General features: G+C 37.8%; 1 protein-coding gene across 1 annotated transcript in view; it reads right to left on the bottom strand.

The window, feature by feature from the left end:
- LOC128656935 (serotriflin-like) overlaps window positions 1–4229 on the bottom strand; it is a 111197-nt gene extending 106968 nt beyond the window's left edge. The window contains exons 1-2 of the mRNA XM_053711113.1: window positions 4150–4229; window positions 3166–3227 (exon numbers count right to left, since the gene is read on the bottom strand). Of these exons, the coding sequence (XP_053567088.1) occupies window positions 3166–3222 (57 nt within the window). The 5' untranslated portion in view covers window positions 3223–3227; window positions 4150–4229. The remainder of the gene's footprint in view (window positions 1–3165; window positions 3228–4149) is intronic.
- Between the last annotated feature and the right edge of the window lie 16200 nt (window positions 4230–20429).

Raw genomic sequence — 20429 nt, forward strand, 5'->3', positions numbered from 1 at the left:
TCATAACTAAACTGTTAAAAAGTACACTAAGACCCATAAACTACCCATTAACCCCTAAACCGAGGCCCTCCCGCATCGCAAACACTATAATAAATGTATTAACCCCTAATCTGCCACTCCCAACATTGTTGCCACTATAATAAATGTATTAACCCCTAAAACACCGCCCTCCCGCATCACAAACACTATTTAAATATTATTAACCCCTAATTTGCCGTCCATCCACACTGTTGCTAAAGTAAACCTATTTACGCCTAAACCGCAAGCCCCCCACAACAAAATATACTAAAATAAACTATTACCCCTAACCGTAAAAGTTCCCCACAATGAAATAAACTCATTTAAACTAGTAACCCCTAAACCTAACGACCCCCTAACTTTATATTAAAATTACAATTTCCCTACCTTAAATTAAATTAAAACTTACCTGTCAAATAAAAATAAAAAAAATAAAAATTAAACTATTATAATTATTAAACTAAAATTAAACTAACAATTAAATAAAACTAAACTACCAATAAAAAAAAATCCTAACACTACATTACAAAAAGTATCTAATTACAAAAAAATAAAAACTAACTAAATTACAAAAAAACAAACACTACATTACGAAAAATAACAAACAAATGATCAAAAATAAAAAAAGAATTACACCTAATCTAATAGCCCTATCAAAATAAAAAAGCCCACCCAAAATAAAAAAAAAACCCTAGCCATCAATAAACGACCAATGGCCCTTAAAAGGGCCTTTTGTGGGGCCATTGCCCCAAAGATATCAGCTTTTACCTGTAAAAAAAATCCAACACCCCCAAATAAAAAAGACTATCTAAAATAACCTAAGCTACCCATTGCCCTGAAAAGGGCATTTGTATGGACATTGCCCTTAAAAGGCTAGGGCTTTTTTTATAGGGCTATTAGATTAGGTGTAATTATTTTTTATTTTTGATAATTTGTTATTTTGTATAATGTATTTTTTTAGGGGGAGTTTTTTTTGTAGCAAAAGAGCTGTTTAACTCAGGGCAATACCCTACAAAAGGCCCTTTTAAGGGCCCCCCAAAAGGCCCTTTTTAGGGCCCCTGGTAGTTTGGTCTTTGTATAGTGTTAGGGGTGTTTGTATTCTTTTTTTGTAGCAAAAGAGCTGTTTAACTCAGGGCAATGCCCTACAAAAGACCCTTTTAAGGGCCCCCCAAAAGCCCCTTTTTAGGGCCCCTGGTAGTTTGGGGGTGGGGGTTTGTATAGTGTTAGGGGGGTTTGCATTCTTTTTTTGTAGCAAAATAGCTGTTTAACTCAGAGCAATGCCCTACAAAAGGCCCTTTTAAGGGCCCCCCAAAAGGCCCCTTTGAGGGCCCTTGGTAGTTTATTCTAGAGTAGGGTTTTTTTATTTTGGGTGGGTTTTTTTGTAAGGTTATTAGAATAGGATTAATCTTTATTTTTTTGGATATTTTTTTTTTTTTTTTTAAAAAGGTAGGTTTTTTTATTTTTTGTAATGGTAGGTTTTAGTGTAAGGCAGGTTAGGTTTTATTTCACAGGTAAGTTTGTATTTATTTTAACTAGGTAGCTATTAAATAGTTAATAACTATTTACTAACTAGTCTACCTAGTTAAAATATATACAAACTTACCTGTGAAATTAAAAAAAAACCTAAGCTACCTACAATATATTTATTAGTTATATTGTAGCTAGCTTAGGTTTTATTTCACAGGTAAGTATGTAATTAGTTTTAAATAGGAATTATTTAGTTAATAATTGTAAATTTAATTTAGATCTAATTTAATTATGTTAAAGTTAGGGGGGTTAGGGTTAGGTTTAGAGTTAGGGTTAGGTTTAGGGGTTCATATAGTTTAATTTAGCTTGTTGCGATGTGGGGGACTGGCGGTTTAGGGGTTAATAGGTTTATTTAGTTAATAATTGTAAATTTAATTAAGCTATATTTTTATTATGTTAAAGTTAGGGGGTGTTAGGGTTAGGTTTATGGTTACGTTAGGGTTAGGTTTAGGGGTTAATATAGTTTAATTTAGCTTGTTGCGATGTGGAGGGCTGGCGGTTTAGGGGTTAGTAAATGTAGCATAGTGGCGGCAATATCGGGGGTGGCAGATTAGGGGTTAATAATTTTATTTAGGTAGCGGCAATATCGGGAGTGGCACATTAGGGGTTAATAACTGTAGGCAGGCGTCAGCGATGTCGGAGGCAGCATATTAGGGGTATTTATATGTAGGTTTTATGTTAGGGTGTTAGGTTTAAACAGTATTTTTATTTCCCCATAGACATCAATGGGGCTACGTTACAGAACTTTTGTTTCCCCGATCGCAGGCTTTTTTTGCCGGCTCTTCCCGTTGATGTCTAAGGGGAAATCGTGCACAAGCACGTCTCAGCAGCGCTCTGATTGTGTGCGGTATGGAGCTCAACGCAACCATATCGCACGCAAAATGCGTATGTTTGAAAACTTGTAATTGCAGCGCTATAGGAAATTAAACAACGTAACTTTTATTGCGTTCGTTAATTTCTCTATAGTGCTCAAAACTCACAATGTAGGTGTATGTTATTAAAGTGGGAGAATTTAACCATTGTAAAATAATATTGAATAAGGTCCATTTTAAATGGACATAACACAGGTTGAGATCTGTGCGTATTCTTGAAAGGGCTAATTAATTAATTAGTTTGCAAAAAAAATTGTTTAAAAATTGCTGGCCAGTATTTTAAAATAATTTTGAAACATAAGCAAAATGAATTGTATAGCTAAGCTGCCTACACTTATCAGTGTTTAGACACAGGAATTGTATTTCAACTGAGTTCACAGCTTCTAGACATGCTCCAGCAGATAATTTCTATGCATTTTTGTATTCTACCAAAATAACAATAGAAATAGATACAGCCATAGAATGAATTGTGTGGGAGAAGTTAGAGCTTTACAATTCAGAAACTAAAAAGAAAGGGTTAATGGGGAGGCACTGCAGTATAATTTTGCAGGTAAAGTAATTAAAGTACGTATTATTATATTGTGTCTCTATCCTGACTTGTTTTATGTCCCTTTAAAGTATTAGATGGTTATAAACAAATTACAGAATTTCCATAAAAAAGTAAGAATGTTAGATAAAGTGTTGTTTTTGGGTTGAAAAAAGCTGATCATTTATCTAACTTGTAATTAGAAGGTTTTACACTACATACCTGTAAAACTGAGTGCTGTAGGAAGGTCAAGGCGCATAGGACATAAATCATCATCATATTCCCTAAAATATTATTTTTTTCATTAATATCTGATAAATAGTTAGTATAATTTACAAATTGAATTACTTTCTTGAAAATGACAGTAAATGCATTGATATTTTTATATAAAATGTTTAGTTATGTATAAAGAAACAACTTTGCAATATAGTTTTCTTCTTTTTTTTGCCCCCTTTTCATGTAATTTAGCTCTGAAAATATAACAATTTCTAATTATTAGATCTTGAAAAGTTTCCATCTGATTTATCAAGGCAACACCTGCTACATATAAGTTCCTTATTGAATTTAACAGAAAATGATTGGCTCCTCCATATAAGGCAAAAGCTGGGACTTTGGTTATTGAAAACTATTTGCAGTTAAAAGGATTTAAATTTATTTCAAAAGCGTTAAGACTTGGCTGACGTGTTATTCTATAGCAACATAACAGAACTGTCTTGTAATTACAAGGTGTTTAATGTCACTTTAACTACTACTACTATAATACTAATAGTAATAGTTAAAATATTGCTACTATTAATAACATTGTGTTTACTGCAATCCACATATGTTCAGATTAGACATTTCTAATTGTACCATTATAATATTACTATTGCATTAAAAGATATTGCTGACATCTGATTTGAAAAAAAAAACCACATAATGATAATTAATACAATATATAATGTATCATATAAAAGTACTAGGTGCACTATAGTCTGCACATTTCTTTCAATAAAAACAGTGTTATTTTTACATGATGTATTTATTTTCAGTCTTATACACCCATTGCAAATTATTTATTTAACTATAAACTATTTTGTAATTCGATCACCACCCTGGTGCATTTTTATCTTAAAAGGTAACAAGCTCCTTAAAATAAGATCTGTGTATATCTGGGGATTTGTTAATCAATATATTATCTTTTACAAGCTATAATATCATTCTTACCTTTTTGAGGTTTGGAGTTTATTACAATGAGCTTTGTAACTTCAGAGTGATTGAAGCGTTTAATAGTAACTGAACTGATCTGGAAGCTATATATACTCTATGTGTGCATATGTGCCTGATCAATGCAATATTTCCTGTTCTCTTTTTTTTTTTTTTAAATTGGAATCATTGATACACATGTTTTCCTCGAACATGACACTAAAGCACTCAGTACATTCTACATTCTTGCAATATGTTTCAGAAAAGTTATGATCATGAGTCTGCATACAGCTACAAGATAAATGTGCAAAATGTAATTACACACTAATTATAGTGTTATGTTTCATCTTAGTTTATTATTATCTACATCTCAATAACATATTTTCTTGAAATGAAATATTCTTTGAAAAACATAAACTGACATAACTGCAGCTAAATGTATTTCTATTTTTTTTTAACAATACAATGCTACATTGTTGATGTGTTGTTCTAATTTATTTTATGTAATATTTGGTAACTACTTGTCAAGAAAATATAGACTAAGACTGTTAGTGGTTAAGATATATAAAATCACTAGCAATGTATTAAAAACACACACTCACACACACATATATATATATATATATATATATATATATATATACACACACACTGTATTAAAAACACACACACACACACATATATATATATATATACATATATACAGTATATATAGTATTACAGATCTTCAATATATTTTCATTATTTACTGTGCCCCCTTTTCATGTGATTAACTTTGAAAAGTGTGGGGTTTCCCATTCTGAAAATTGGGAATACACACTACAGATTTTGCAAGCCTAAATATGCCACATATCTGTTCCTAACTGGCTTCAGAAGGGATGATAAGATAACAAACCGTTACATGTTTTGTTAACAAAAAAAGCAACGATAGAAAGGATACTAAAAACAGTAAACCTTTTATTTCAGTGGCAAAACAATTTGCCCTAAATAGAAAGAAAAGTAATCAGTGTTGAGCTTTAGAATTATATAAAACTGGCATACAAATCTGGAAAACAATCTCCTGAAAATAGAAACAAGCTGGAGAGTCTTGATGAATTCAGTATATCCCAACCCCCCCCCCCCCCCCCCCCCAAGTAAAAAAAAATGTGAATGAGCACAATACTTTTTGCATATGCTTATAAACAGCTATTGCTTAAAAGGTATATTGTACATTATAGTTTTCTTTGCATAAATGTATCGTTGATTATCCATTAATGTAGCCCATCTTGTGTGGGGATTTTTAATGTATAGTTTTGCTTATTTTTAAGCAAATGTATATTGAAATGTATACTGCTGTTTACAAACTCCTGTATTTTGATATGCAGGGGAGGGGGGAGTGTCTACTCTTCCTGCTTTCTCAGCCTATTTCAGTGGGTATCCAAGTCTAACCTCAACAACAGTGCTTTACTGGGAGCTTCTAAGTAAGTTTTTAAAAGGTATTATACTTTACAGTATTATCTGTGGATATTCTTCATTATAGTAGTGTACATTACGTGCAGTTATATAAGAATTGGTGTATACTGTCCCTTTAACCCCTTAACGACTGAGGACGTGCAGGGTACGTCCTCAGAAAAAAGGCAGTTAACGCCTGAGAACGTACCCTGCACGTCCTCAGTGTGGAAAGCAGCTGGAAGCGATCCTGCTCGCTTCCAGATGCTTTCCGGTTATTGCAGTGATGCCTCGATATGGAGGCATCCTGCAATAACCTTTTTAAGCCATCCGGTGAAGAGAGAGCCACTCTGTGGCCCTCTCTGCACCGGAGATCGGTGGCTTACTTTGTTGGTGGGTGGGAGCCGGACCGGGAGGCGGGTGGCGGCCATCGATGGCCTTGGTTATGTGAAGGGGGGCGGGATCGTGGGCGGGGGTGGCTGGGCGCGCACACGGGCGCGCGCGTGCACGGGAGGGTGGGGGCGGGCGCGTGCACGGGGAGGGAGCGGGTGGGAACCGCTACACTACAGAAAATGTTGAAAAAAAAAAAGGTGGAAAAAACGTAAAAAATAAAAAACGATCAGCAAGGTGGTGGGGGTTTGTCTGTGTGGGGGTGGGGGGTGGGGAAGCTACACTACAGAAAAAACAAACAAACAAAAAAGCACTTTTTATTGCAAACTGGGGACTGGCAGACAGCTGCCAGTACCCAAGATGGCCCCCAATAAGGCAGAGGGGAGGGTTAGAGAGGGGTTTTGGGGGGGATCAGGGAGGTTGGGGGCTAAGGGGGGGATCCTACACAGTAGCATATGTAAATATGCTAAAAAAAAATTTTTTTTTTTTTTTTAAAAACCCTTTTATTTTAGTACTGGCAGACTTTCTGCCAGTACTTAAGATGGCGGGGACAATTGTGGGGTGGGAGAGGGAAGGGAGCTGTTTGGGAAGGATCAGGGGGTGGGATGTGTCAGATGGGAGGCTGATCTCTACACTAAAGCTAAAATTAACCCTGCAAGCTCCCTACAAACTCCCTAATTAACCCCTTCACTGCTAGCCATAATACACATGTGAGGCGCAGCAGGATTTAGCGGCCTTCTAATTACCAGAAAGCAACGCCAAAGTCATATATGTCTGCTATTTCTGAACAAAGGGGATCCCAGACAAGCATTTACAACCATTTGTGCCATAATTGCACAAGCTGTTTGTAAATGATTTCAGTGAGAAACCTAAAATTGTGAAATAATTTATGTTTTTTTTAATTTGATCGCATTTGGCGGTTAAATGGTGCCATGAAATATACCAAAATGTGCCTAGATCAATACTTGGGGTTGTCTACTACACTACACTAAAGCTAAAATTAACCCTACAAGCTCCCTAAAAGCTCTCCAATTAACCCCTTAACTGCTGGGCATAATACACTTGTGGTGCGCAGTGGCATTTAGCGGCCTTCTAATTACCAAAAAGCAACACCAAAGCCATATATGTCTGCTATTTCTGAACAAAGGGGATCCCAGAGAAGAATTTACAACCATTTATGCCATAATTGCACAAGTTGTTTGTAAATAATTTCAGTGAGAAACCGAAAGTTTGTGAAAAAATTTGTGAAAAAGTGAACGATTTTTTGTATTTGATCGCATTTGGCGGTGAAATGGTGGTATGAAATATACCAAAATTGGCCTAGATCAATACTTTGGGATGTCTACTAAAAAAAAATATATACATGTCAAGGGATATTCAGGGATTCCTGAAAGATATTAGTGTTCTAATGTAACTAGCGCTAATTTTGGAAAAAAATGGTTTGGAAATAGCAAAGTGCTACTTGTATTTATGGCCCTATAACTTGCAAAAAAAGCAAAGAACATGTAAACATTGGGTATTTCTAAACTCAGGACAAAATTTAGAAACTATTTAGCATGGGTGTTTTTTGGTGGTTTTAGATATGTAACAGATTTTGGGGGTCAAAGTTAGAAAAAGTGTGTTTTTTTCCATTTTTCCTCATATTTTATCATTTTTTTATAGTAAATTATATGATATGATGAAAATAATGGTATCTTTAGAAAGTCCATTTAATGGCGAGAAAAACGGTATATAATATGTGTGGGTACAGTAAATGAGTAAGAAGAAAATTACAGCTAAACACAAACACCGCAAAAATGTAAAAATTGCCTTGGTCCCAAACGGACAGAAAATGGAAAAGTGCTGTGGTCATTAAGGGGTTAAAGGACAATATATAACTTTCAATCAAATTCATTAAACAGTAGGTTTACCTGTAGATTTTTATCCTATGAATCATTACTATGCTAATTGTATTCCTTTAAGACCTAACAATGTAATACAATCACTATTATTATCTAAATCATACAGAAAGTTAATACAATTTTAAAAATATATATATTCTTAATTTTAAATATGTTTCTTAAGACGCTGACTACTATGGTTAAATAATAATATACAGTTTTAATTTGATCTTAGAACATATAAATTAATTTGATGCTATCCAGTTGAACCCATATATATTAAAACACCATATGATAGTAACATACATAGTAGATGAGGTTGAAAAAAGACCAAAGTCCATCAAGTTCAACCTATACAAATCTAATATACTTATTAAAAAAAGCTCCAGTTGAGCTTAAATTAATCCCCATTTAATACAAGCAATCATATCCATGTATTTTATTTCTAGCCAGAAATGTATCCAAACAATTTTTAAATGTATCTTGGGTATTGGCATTCACTACCTCCTTTGGTAATGAGTTCCACAATTTTATTGAACAGAAATGTTTCTGTTGCAGGAGATTAAATCTCCTTTCCCCCAACATTAAATTGTGACCTCTTGTCACAATCAATTTTCATGGAATAAGCAGAGCTTCTACCATTTCTGTATATGGACCTTTAATATATTTATATAAAGTAATCATGTCACCTCTCAAGAACCTTTTTTTTAGGGAAAACAGACCCAATTTGGCTAGCCTCTCCAGTCCTCATATCTTAAATTCTCTATTCCCCTTATTATCTTTGTGGCCCTTCTCTGAACTATTTCTAGCTCTGCAATATCTTTTTTTGCAATCGTTCCCCAGAACTGCACTCCATACTCAAGGTGAGGTCTTACCAGAGATTTATATAGTGACATAATTATGCTTTCTTCCCTTGAATGCCTCTTTTAATACATGCTAGTATCTTATTAGACTTTGAAGCTGCTGCTCTGCATTGTGCATCCATCTTTAGCTTGTTATCTTTTACTACTACCAAATCCCGTTCCTCCTCTGATTGGCTAAGTCTTGTCCCATTTAAATAATACATTGCCTGCTTATTTTTACTTACAAAAATGTAGAACCTTGCATTTTCCCGTATTAAAGCTAATTTTACATTTACCTGCCCATACTTCTAATTGTTGCAGATCCCTTTGTAACGAAAGTGCATCCTGCTCTGACCTTATGACCTTATTTAACTTAATATCATCTGCAAAAATAGAGATGTCGCTATTTAATCCTTGCTCTAAGTCATTAATAAAAATATTAAAAAGAACAGGGCCCAATACTGATCACTGGGGGACTCCACTGATTACCTTTGTCCAATCTGAGTATGTGCCATTCCCTACTACTCATTGCTCCCTATCTTTTATCCAGTTATTTATGCATGAACTAACATTTTCATCTTATCCCAGTTCCTTAATTTTGTGCATTAATCTCTCATGTGGCACTGTATCAAACGCCTTTGCAAAATCTAAGTATATCACATCAACTGATTCCCCTTTATATTTTTACTTACTTTCTCGTAGAATCTAATTAGATTAGTTTAACATGATCTATTTCTCATAAAACCATGCTGATTTGAACTCATAATCTTGTTTACACAAATATGGTCATCAATATAATCCCTTATAATCCCTTCAAATATCTTCCCCACTATTGATGTTAGATTAACTGGTTCTATAGCTTCCTGGACCATCCCTGCTTCCCTTTTTGGAGAGTGGCACCACAACAGCTTTATGCCAGTCCCGGGGTACTATGCCTGAGGATAATGAATCTTGAAAAATTAAGTGTAGTGTTTTTTCTATAACAGTGCTAAATTCCCGTAACACCCTTGGGTGTATTCCATCTGGGCCTGGCATTTTATTTACCTTAATATTATCAAGTTTTTTCCTGATATCCTCTAGACATAACCCAGTTAATGGTATGGGTTGGCATGTTCTAGTTTGTTCCAAAGTATCCTCCATTGGTTCCTCTCTTGTGTATACTGAAGAAAAGAACTGGTTTAGTACCTCCGCCTTCCCCCTGTCACTGTTAATCGTGCTACCCTCCACACATTTTATTGTACCTATATTGTCCTTCTTAGATTTTTTTGCTATTTATGTACTTAAAGAACCTTTTAGGGTTTGACTTAGAATCCTTTGCATTTAATCTTTTATTTTCAATTCTGGCTTATTTGATTGCCTTTTTGCATGCTTTGTTACACTCCTTATAAGTTTGGTATGTTGAGTCTGTACTATTTTCTTTGAATAATTTAAATAACCTACGTTTTTTCCTAATTTCTCTTAACACATTTTTATTTAGCCATATTGACTTGGATTTTTTGTTTTTATAACCATATGGTATATGTTGATATGTATGTTTATTTAACAAAGTTTGAAATGTTATCCATTTATCCTCTGTATTTTTATTAGAGAATATTTTGTCCCAGTTTATGTTATTAAATGATTTCCTTAAATCGTTGAATTTTGCTTTCTTAAAATTAAAAGCCTTAGTTAAACCTTTAAGACACTGCTTATGAAAAGAGATTTCAAATGTGACCATGTTATGATCACTGTTACCCAAATGTTCTTTGACTTCTATGTTTGATATTTTATCTGTATTGTTTGATAGCACTAAATCCAAAATAGCTTTATTCCTAGTTGGTTCCTCTATTAATTGTGACAATAAGTTATCCCTGAGAACATTTAAATATCTATCCCCATTAGCTGAATTATTAGTTTATTTGGCCCAGTTTATATCAGGGTAGTTAAAATCTCCCATAATTACAGCACTGTTATTAGCAGCCTTACCTATTTGCATAAGTAGTTGAGTTTCCTCCATGTCACTGATGTTGGGGGGCTTGTAGCAAGTTCCAAGTAATATTTTTTAGGATTTTTTCCTCCACTGGTTCTCTACATTGTCACCTGTATCATCATAAATATCTTCCCTTATTGTAGGTTTAACCCCTTAAGGACAAGTCCATTTTTCAATTTCTTTCCCTTAAGAACCAGGGCTATTTTTACATTTCTGCAGTGTTTTTGTTTAGCTGCAATTTTCCTCTTACTCATTTACTGTACCCACACATATTATATACGGTTTTTCTCACCATTAGACATGTGCGATTCGATTCGGTCCGAATCGAAATTCGGACGAATTTGTCGAATTCGGAGATTCGGATCGATTCGAATTTCCGAATTGCGGTAGTGCCGAATCTACCGAATAAATCCGAATCGATTCAAATTTATTCGGTAGATTCGGATGGCTGTGTATTACACTAGTATTGTACAGTATACTAGTGTAATACACAGCATATCCCCTTAACACTGACCGAAATCCCGAAATTCCAAATCGATTTGAGCCGAATCGAACCGAATCGAACCGATTTTTTTACGAATCCGAAATAATCCGAAACGAATTCATTCGATTTCTTCCGAATTCGAATCGATCCGAACCGAAATTCGAATCAGTCCGAATCGATCCGAACTGAATTTTTTGACGCTGCACATATCTACTCACCATTAAATGGACTTTCTAAAGATACCATTATTATCATCATATCTTATAATTTACCATAAAAAATTATAAAATATGATGAAAAAATGGAAAAAAACATAATTTTTCTAACTTTGTTCCCCAAAATCTGTTACACATCTACAACCACCAAAAAACAACCATGCTAAATAGTTTATAAATTTTGTCCTGAGTTTAGAAATGTTTTTTTTTTGCAAGTTATAGAGCAATAAGTACAAAGAGCACTTTGCTATTTCCAAACAATTTTTTTCAAAATTAGCGCTAGTTACATTGGAACACTGATATCTGTCTGGAATCCCTGAATATCACTTGACATGTATATTTTTTTTAGTAGACATCCCAAAGTATTGATCTAGGCCCATTTTGGTATATTTCATGCCACCATTTCTCCGCCAAATGCGATCAAATAAAAAAAATTGTTCACTTTTTCACAAACTTTTTCACAAATATTAGGTTTCTCACTGAAATTATTTACAAACAACTTGTGCAATTATGGTACAAATGGTTGTAAATGCTTCTCTGGGATCCCCTTTGTTCAGAAATAGCAGACATATATGGCTTTGGTGTTGCTTTTTGGTAATTAGAAGGCCGCTAAATGCCGCTGCGCACCACATTTGTATTAGGCCCAGCAGTTAAGGGGTTAATTAGGTAGCTTGTAGGGAGCTTGAAGGGTTATTTTTAGCTTTAGGGTAGTGTAGTAGACAAACCCAAAGTATTGATCTAGGCCAATTTTGATATATTTCATGCCGCCATTTCCCCGCCAAATGCGATCAAATAAATTTTTTTTTCACTTTTTCACTAACTTTGGGTTTCTCACTGAAATTATTTGCAAACAGCTCGTGCAATTATGGCACAAATGGTTGTAAATGCTTCTCTGGGATCCCCTTTGTTCAGAAATAGTAGACATATATGGATTTGGCATTGCTTTTTGGTAATTAGAAGTCCACTAAATGCTGCTGCGCACCAAACTTGTATTATGCCCAGCAGTGCCAGGGTTAATTAGGTAGCTTGTAGGGAGCTCTAAGGGTTAAATTTAGCTTTAGTGTAGAAATCAGCCTCCCACCTGACACATCCCACCCCCGGATCCCTACCAAACAGCTCTCTTCCCTCCCCCACCCCACAATTGTCCCCGCCATCTTAAGTACTGGCAGAAAGTCTGCCAGTACTAAAATAAAAGTTTTATTTTGTTTTTTTTTAATTATTTAAAAATAAATAAATCATATTCTGCTGTGTAGGATCCCCCCTTAGCCCCCAACCTGCCTGATCCCCCCAAAAGACCTCTCTAACCCTCCCCCCACTAACTATTAGCCACATTTTGGGTACTGGCAGAGTTTGCAAGATAACTTTTTTTTTAAACCTAACTTTTTCTGTAGTGTAGCTGCCCCCTCCATACCCTACCCCCTCCCCCTCCCAGATCACCCCCAGATCACCCCTCCTCTGTACCCACCACCCTCTTCCAGAAAAAAAAAACTCCAGGGGAACGGCTCCCGCGTGCACCCGGCATAGAAAACAGCTGGAAGGAAGTTCCCCAGTGATGAGCCTCCCACCCACCTCCATACAATGGCTCCCACCCATCGATCAGCACCATCACTGGCCGATGCAGAGAGGGCCACAGAGTGGCTCTCTCTGCATCGGTGTGCCTAAAAAGGTATTGCAGTGATGCCTCAATATTGAGGCATCACTGCAATACCTTGAAAGCGGCTGGAAGCGATCAGGATCGCTTCCAGCCGCTTGAAACCCTTAACAACGTACAGGGTACAGCTGGTCTTTAAAGACCAACTTGTGAAAGACGTACCCTGTACGACATGCGTCGTTAAGGGGTTAAGGTTAGGTTTGATATACATGCAGATTCCTCCATCCCTTTTATTATTTCTGTCCCTCCTAAATAAAGTATAACTGCCCAGTCATGTGAATCATCCCACCAAGTTTCAGTTATTCTGATAATATCGTAGTCCTCTTCTGCAACTAAGAGCTCCAGCTCCCCCATATTACTTGTCATGCTGGAAGACAGCAAACTGTTCTATTTAAAGGGTCTGATATTCGTTTTGTGAAAATGTAATAAATATCCTTGTTTTATTAATGGATTTGCATTTGTAAGAAAACAAATGCACATCTTTAGTTTTCTTCCTATAATAGAAGGCTCACAATGGTATACAATATTTTTTAAACTGTTGGAATGTACTAAAATTTTATCTATTGTTAAAAACTCTTATAGGAAATTAACCAGACATATTTAGAAAGAAACAAGATAAAAAAAAACAGTGCAGCGTTCCAAGTAAATTGCACCCAGTGAAGATCTCTGCAAGTTAAGGGTCAGATTACAAGTGGAGCAGTATTTAAGTAAGCTTTTTGCACACATAAGGGTAGCACTCGTATTACAAGTTGAAAGTAAAACATTTTTTAGCTTGCATGTAAACCCGATGCACACAAAAAGCCAAAGATAGAGTATCACGCGCGTTAACACATTCCCCCATGTAAGTCAATAGAGCATAAAAGTGGGAAAAAAGAACATAACATTCAAACCTGATTGCGTATACCTTAAGTGCGCTAAACTGACATGAAAATGGGAAATGTTTACAGTAAATACACAATATAGCACTATATTAAATATGAATATTGCATAAATATGATTTCTCTTGTAAGGTGTATCCAGTCCACGGATCATCCATTACTTGTGGGATATTCTCCTTCCCAACAGGAACTTGCAAGAGGATCACCCACAGCAGAGCTGCTATATAGCTGCTCCCCTAACTGCCATATCCAGTCATTCTCTTGCAAACTCTCAACATAGCTGGAGGTAGTAAGAGGAAAGTAGTGTAATATAGTTAGTTTTTTCTTCAATCAAAAGTTTATTGTTTTTAAATGGTACCGGAGTTGTACTATTTTATCTCAGGCAGCATTTAGAAGAAGAATCTGCCTGCGTTTTTTCTATGATCTTAGCAGAAGTAACTAAGATCCACTGCTGTTCTCACATATGTCTGAAGAGTGAGGTAACTTCAGAGGGAGAATGGCGTGCAGGTTATCCTGCAATAAGGTATGTGCAGTTTAAGTTTTTCTAGGGATGGAATTTGCTAGAAAAAAGCTGCTGATACCGGATTAATGTAAGTTAAGCCTAAATACAGTGATTTAATAGCGACTAGTATCAGGCTTTCTATCAGAGGTATATACTCTGATTAATGTGCAATATAAAACGTTTGCTGGCATGTTTAATCGTTTTTATATATGCTTTGGTGATAAAACTTATTGGGGCCTAGTTTTTTCCACATGGCTGGCTTGATTTTTGCCTAGAAACAGTTTCCTGAGGCTTTCCACTGTTGTAATATGAGTGGGAGGGGCCTATTTTAGAGCTTTTTTGCGCAGTTAAAATTACAGACAGAGACATTCAGCTTCCCTCAGCAGTCCCCTGCATGCTTTAGGACATCTCTGAAGGGCTTAAAAGGCTTCAAAAGTCATATATTGAGGAAGGTAAAGCCACAGTGGAGCTGTGGCAGTTGTTGTGACTGTTTAAAAAACGTTTTTTTCAATTTGTTAATCCGTTTTTTGTATTAAGGGGTTAATCATCCATTTGCAAGTGGGTGCAATGCTCTGCTAACTTGTTACATACACTGTAAAAATTTCATTAGTTTAACTGCCTTTTTTCACTGTTATTTCACATTTTAGCAAAATTTGTTTCCCTTAAAGGCACAGTAACGTTTTTTTATATTGCTTGTTTAACTTGATGTAAAGTGTTTTCCAAGCTTGCTAGTCTCATTGCTAGTCTGTATAAACATGTCTGACATAGAGGAAACTCCTTGTTCATTATGTTTAAAAGCCATGGTGGAACCCCATATGAGAATGTGTACTAAATGTATTGATTTCACTTTAAACAATAAAGATCAGCTTTTATCTTTAAAAAATTTATCACCAGAGGATTCTGGCAAGGGGGAAGTTATGCCGACTAACTCTCCCCACGTGTCAGACCCTTTGACTCACGCTCAAGGGACTCACGCTAAAATGGCGCCAAGTACATCAAAGACACCCATAGCGATTACTTTGCAGGACATGGCGGCAATCATGGATAATACCCTGTCAGCGGTATTAGCCAGACTGCCTGAATTCAGAGGAAAGCGCGATAGCTCTGGGGTTAGACGTAGTACAGAGCGCGCAGATGCCTTAAGGCCCATGTCTGATACTGCGTCACAATATGCAGAAGCTGAGGAAGGAGAGCTTCAGTCTGTGGGTGACATTTCTGATTCGGGGAAACCTGATTCAGATATTTCTACTTTTAAATTTAAGCTTGAGAACCTCCGTGAATTGCTTGGGGAGGTGTTAGCTGCTCTGAATGACTGTGACAGAATTGCAGTACCAGAGAAATTGTGTAGACCGGATAAATACTATGCAGTGCAGTTGTGTACTGATGTTTTTCCAATACCTAAAAGGTTTACAGAAATCATTAATAAGGAGTGGGATAGACCCAGTGTGCCGTTTTCCCCCCTCCTATTTTTAGAAATTTTTTTCCAATAGACGCCACCACACGGGACTTATGGCAGACGGTCCCTAAGGTGGAGGGAGCAGTTTCTACTTTAGCAAAGCGTACCACTATCCATGTCGAGGACAGTTGTGATTTTTCAGATCCAATGGATAAAAAATTAGAAGGTTACCTTAAGAAAATGTTTATTCATCAAGGTTTTATCCTGCAGCCCCTTGCATGCATTGCGCCTGTCACTGCTGCTGCGGCGTTCTGGTTTGAGTCTCTGGAAGAGGCCTTTCAGACAGCTACTCCATTGACTGAAATACTTGACAAGCTTAGAACACTTAAGCTAGCTAATTCTTTTGTTTCTGACGCCATTGTTCATTTGACTAAACTAACGGCTAAGAATTCTGGATTCGCCATCCAGGCGCGTCTGGCGCTATGGCTTAAATCTTGGTCAGCTGACGTGACTTCAAAATCTAAATTACTTAACATTCCCTTCAAGGGGCAGACCCTATTCGGGCCTGGTTTGAAGGAAATTATTGCCGACATTACTGGAGGTAAGGGTCATACCCTTCATCAAGACAGGGCCAAATGAAAGGCCAAACAGTGTAATTTTCGTGCCTTTCGAAACTTCGAGGCAGGTGCAGCATCAACTTCCTCTGCTACAAGACAAGAGGGAACTTTTGCTCAATCCAAGCCGGGCTGGAAACCTAACCAGTCCTGGAACAAAGGCAAGTAGGCCAGAAAGCCTGCTGCTGCCTCTAAAACAGCATGGAGGAACAGGCCCCTACCCGGTAACGGATCTAGTAGGGGGCAGACTTTCTCTCTTCGCCCAGGCATGGGCAAGAGATGTTCAGGATCCCTGGGCATTGGAGATTATATCTCAGGGATATCTTCTGGACTTCAAAGCTTCCCCTCCTCAAGGGAGATTTCACCTTTCGAGATTATCTGTAAACCAGATAAAGAAAGAGGCATTCTTATGCTGTGTGCAAGACCTCCTAGTTATGGGAGTGATCTGTCCAGTTCCACAGTCGGAACAGGGACAGGGTTTTTATTCAAATCTGTTTGTGGTTCCCAAAAAAGAGGGAACCTTCAGACCCATTTTGGATCTAAAGATCTTAAACAAATTCCTCAGAGTTCCATCGTTCAAAATGGAAACTATTCGGACCATCCTACCTATGATCCAGGAGGGTCAGTTAATGACCACAGTGGATTTGAAGGATGCTTACCTTCACATACCGATTCACAAAGATCATCATCGGTTCCTAAGGTTTGCCTTTCAGGACAGGCATTACCAATTTGTGGCTCTTCCCTTCGGGTTAGCTACAGCTCCAAGAATCTTTACAAAGGTTCTGGGATCGCTTCTGGCGGTCCTAAGACCGCGAGGTATATCAGTGGCCCCTTATCTGGATGACATCCTGATACAGGAGTCAAGCTTTCAGATTGCCAAGTCACATACGGACATAGTTCTGGCATTTCTCAGGTCACATGGGTGGAAGGTGAACGAGGAAAAGAGTACTCTATCCCCACTCACAAGAGTCTCCTTCCTAGGGACTCTGATAGATTCTGTAAAAATGAAGATTTACCTGACAGAATCCAGGTCATCAAAGCTTCTAAAATCTTGCCGTGTTCTTCATTCTATTCCGCGCCCTTCGGTGGCTCAGTGTATAGAAGTAATTGGCTTGATGGTAGCAGCGATGGACATAGTGCCATTTGCGCGCCTACATCTCAGACCGCTGCAACTATGCATGCTCAGTCAGTGGAATGGGGATTACACAGATTTGTCCCCTCTGCTAAATCTGGATCAAGAGACCAGAGATTCTCTTCTCTGGTGGCTATCTCGGGTCCATCTGTCCAAAGGTATGACCTTTCGCAGGACAGATTGGACAATTGTAGCAACAGATGCCAGCCTTCTAGGTTGGGGTGCAGTCTGGAATTCCCTGAAGGCTCAAGGATCATGGACTCAGGAGGAGAAACTCCTCCCAATAAATATTCTGGAGTTAAGAGCAATATTCAATGCTCTTCTAGCTTGGCCTCAGTTAGCAACCCTGAGGTTCATCAGATTTCAGTCGGACAACATCACGACTGTGGCTTACATTAACCATCAAGGGGGAACCAGGAGTTCCCTAGTGATGTTAGAAGTCTCCAAGATAATTTGCTGGGCAGAGACTCACTCTTGCCAGCCATTCAGCAATCCATATCCCAGGTGTAGAGAACTGGGAGGCGGATTTTCTAAGTCGTCAGACTTTTCATCCGGGGGAGTGGGAACTCCATCCGAAGGTGTTTGCTCAATTGGTTCATCGTTGGGGCAAACCAGAACTGGATCTCATGGCGTCTCGCCAGAACGCCAAGCTTCCTTGTTACGGATCCAGCACCAGGGACCCAGAAGCGGCGCTGATAGATGCTCTAGCAGTGCCTTGGTTCTTCAACCTGGCTTATGTGTTTCCACCGTTTCCTCTGCTCCCTCGACTGATTGCCAAAATCAAACAGGAGAGAGCATCGGTGATCTTGATAGCGCCTGCGTGGACACGCAGGACCTGGTATGCAGACCTAGTGGACATGTCATTCTTTCCACCATGGACCCTGCCTCTGAGACAAGACCTTCTACTACAAGGTCCTTTCAATCATCCGAATCTAATTTCTCTGAGACTGACTGCATGGAGATTGAACGCTTGATTTTATCAAAGCGTGGCTTCTCCGAATCAGTCATTGATACTCTTATACAGGCACGAAAGCCTGTCACCAGGAAAATCTACCATAAGATGTGGCGTAAATACCTTTATTGGTGTGAATCCAAGAATTACTCATGGAGTAAGGTTAGGATTCCTAGGATATTGTCCTTTCTCCAAGAGGGTTTGGAAAAAGGATTATCAGCTAGTTCTTTAAAGGGACAGATTTCTGCTCTGTCTATTCTTTTGCACAAGCGTCTGGCAGAAGTTCCAGACGTTCAAGCTTTTTGTCAGGCTTTGGTTAGAATTAAGCCTGTGTTTAAACCTGTTGCTCCCCCATGGAGCTTAAACTTGGTTCTTAAAGTTCTTCAAGGGGTTCCATTTGAACCCCTTCATTCCATTGATATCAAACTTTTATCTTGGAAAGTTCTGTTTTTGATGGCTATTTCCTCGGCTCCGAGAGTCTCTGAATTATCTGCCTTACAATGTGATTCTCCTTATCTGATTTTCCATTCAGATAAAGTAGTTCTGCGTACAAAACCTGGGTTTTTACCTAAGGTAGTTTCTAACAAGAATATCAATCAAGAGATTTTTGTTCCATCATTGTGTCCTAATCCTTCTTCAAAGAAGGAACGCCTTTTACATAATCTGGACGTGGTCCGTGCTTTAAAGTTTTACTTACAAGCTACTAAAGATTTTCGCCAAACATCTACACTGTTTGTTGTTTACTCTGGTCAAAAAGCTTCGGCAACCTCTCTTTCTTTTTGGCTTTGGAGCGTAATACGTTAAGTCCAACATTTGGGACCATAAAATATTAATCAAATTTAGACCAGGGATAGGCAAGGTGTCCGTGACTAGCCCTTGCAGTGTCTGCCACAACCTTAGGAATACAAAAAAATAAAGTTAGTCGCTTGTCAAGAGACTGCTAGCGATATTGGGTGATAAGTTATGGAATAATAAAGCCTAAGTGAAATACTGGATGTGTATCTGAATCTGTATAATAACACCCAGCTCTATACAAAGACACAGTAGTGACACTGGCACATGCGTATAGTCAGACAAGTGCTGGTTATAGGGTCAGTGGTATCTGCATAAGTATAATAACACACAGCATTATATAATGACACAGTAGTGACACTGGCACATGCGTATAGTCAGACAAGTGCTGGTTATAGGGTCAGTGGCATCTGCATAAGTATAATAACACCCATCACTATATAATGACACAGTAGTGAAACTAGCACACGGGTATAGCCAGAGGAGGGCTGCTTATAGGGTCAGTGGTATCTGCATCAGTATAATAACACCCAGCACTATATAATGACACAGTAGTGACACTCGCACATGCTTATAACCAGATGAGGGGTGGTTATAGGATCAGTGGTATCTGCATCAGTATAATAACACAAAGCCCTACATAATGACACAGTAGTGACACTGGCAAATGGGTATAGCCAGAGGAGGGCTGGTTATAGGATCAGTGGTATCTGCATCAGTATAATAACACCCAGCACTATATAATGACACAGTAGTGACACTAGCACATGGGTATAACCAGAGGAGGGATGGTTATAGAATCAGTGGTATCTACATCAGTATAATAACACACAGCACTATATAATGACACAGTAGTGACACTAGCACATGGGTATAGCCAGAGGAGGGCTGGTTATAGGATCAGTGGTATCTGCATCAGTATAATAACACCCAGCACTATATAATGACACAGTAGTGACACTGGCTCATGAGTATAGCCAGAGGAGGGCTGGTTATAGGATCAGTGATATCTGCATCAGTATAATAACACCCAGCGCTATATAATGACACAGTGACACTGGCACATGGGTATAACAGACATCCCAACCTGCAAAAACTCATTTCAGGGTGGTGGCTTCACCCGCTACTGCACCGTCACCCCCCCTCCCTCCCAGTTATATATTGGACACCTTGAAA

This window comes from Bombina bombina, chromosome 4, assembly GCF_027579735.1.
Source record: "Bombina bombina isolate aBomBom1 chromosome 4, aBomBom1.pri, whole genome shotgun sequence".
Classification (NCBI taxonomy): Eukaryota; Metazoa; Chordata; class Amphibia; order Anura; family Bombinatoridae; genus Bombina; species Bombina bombina.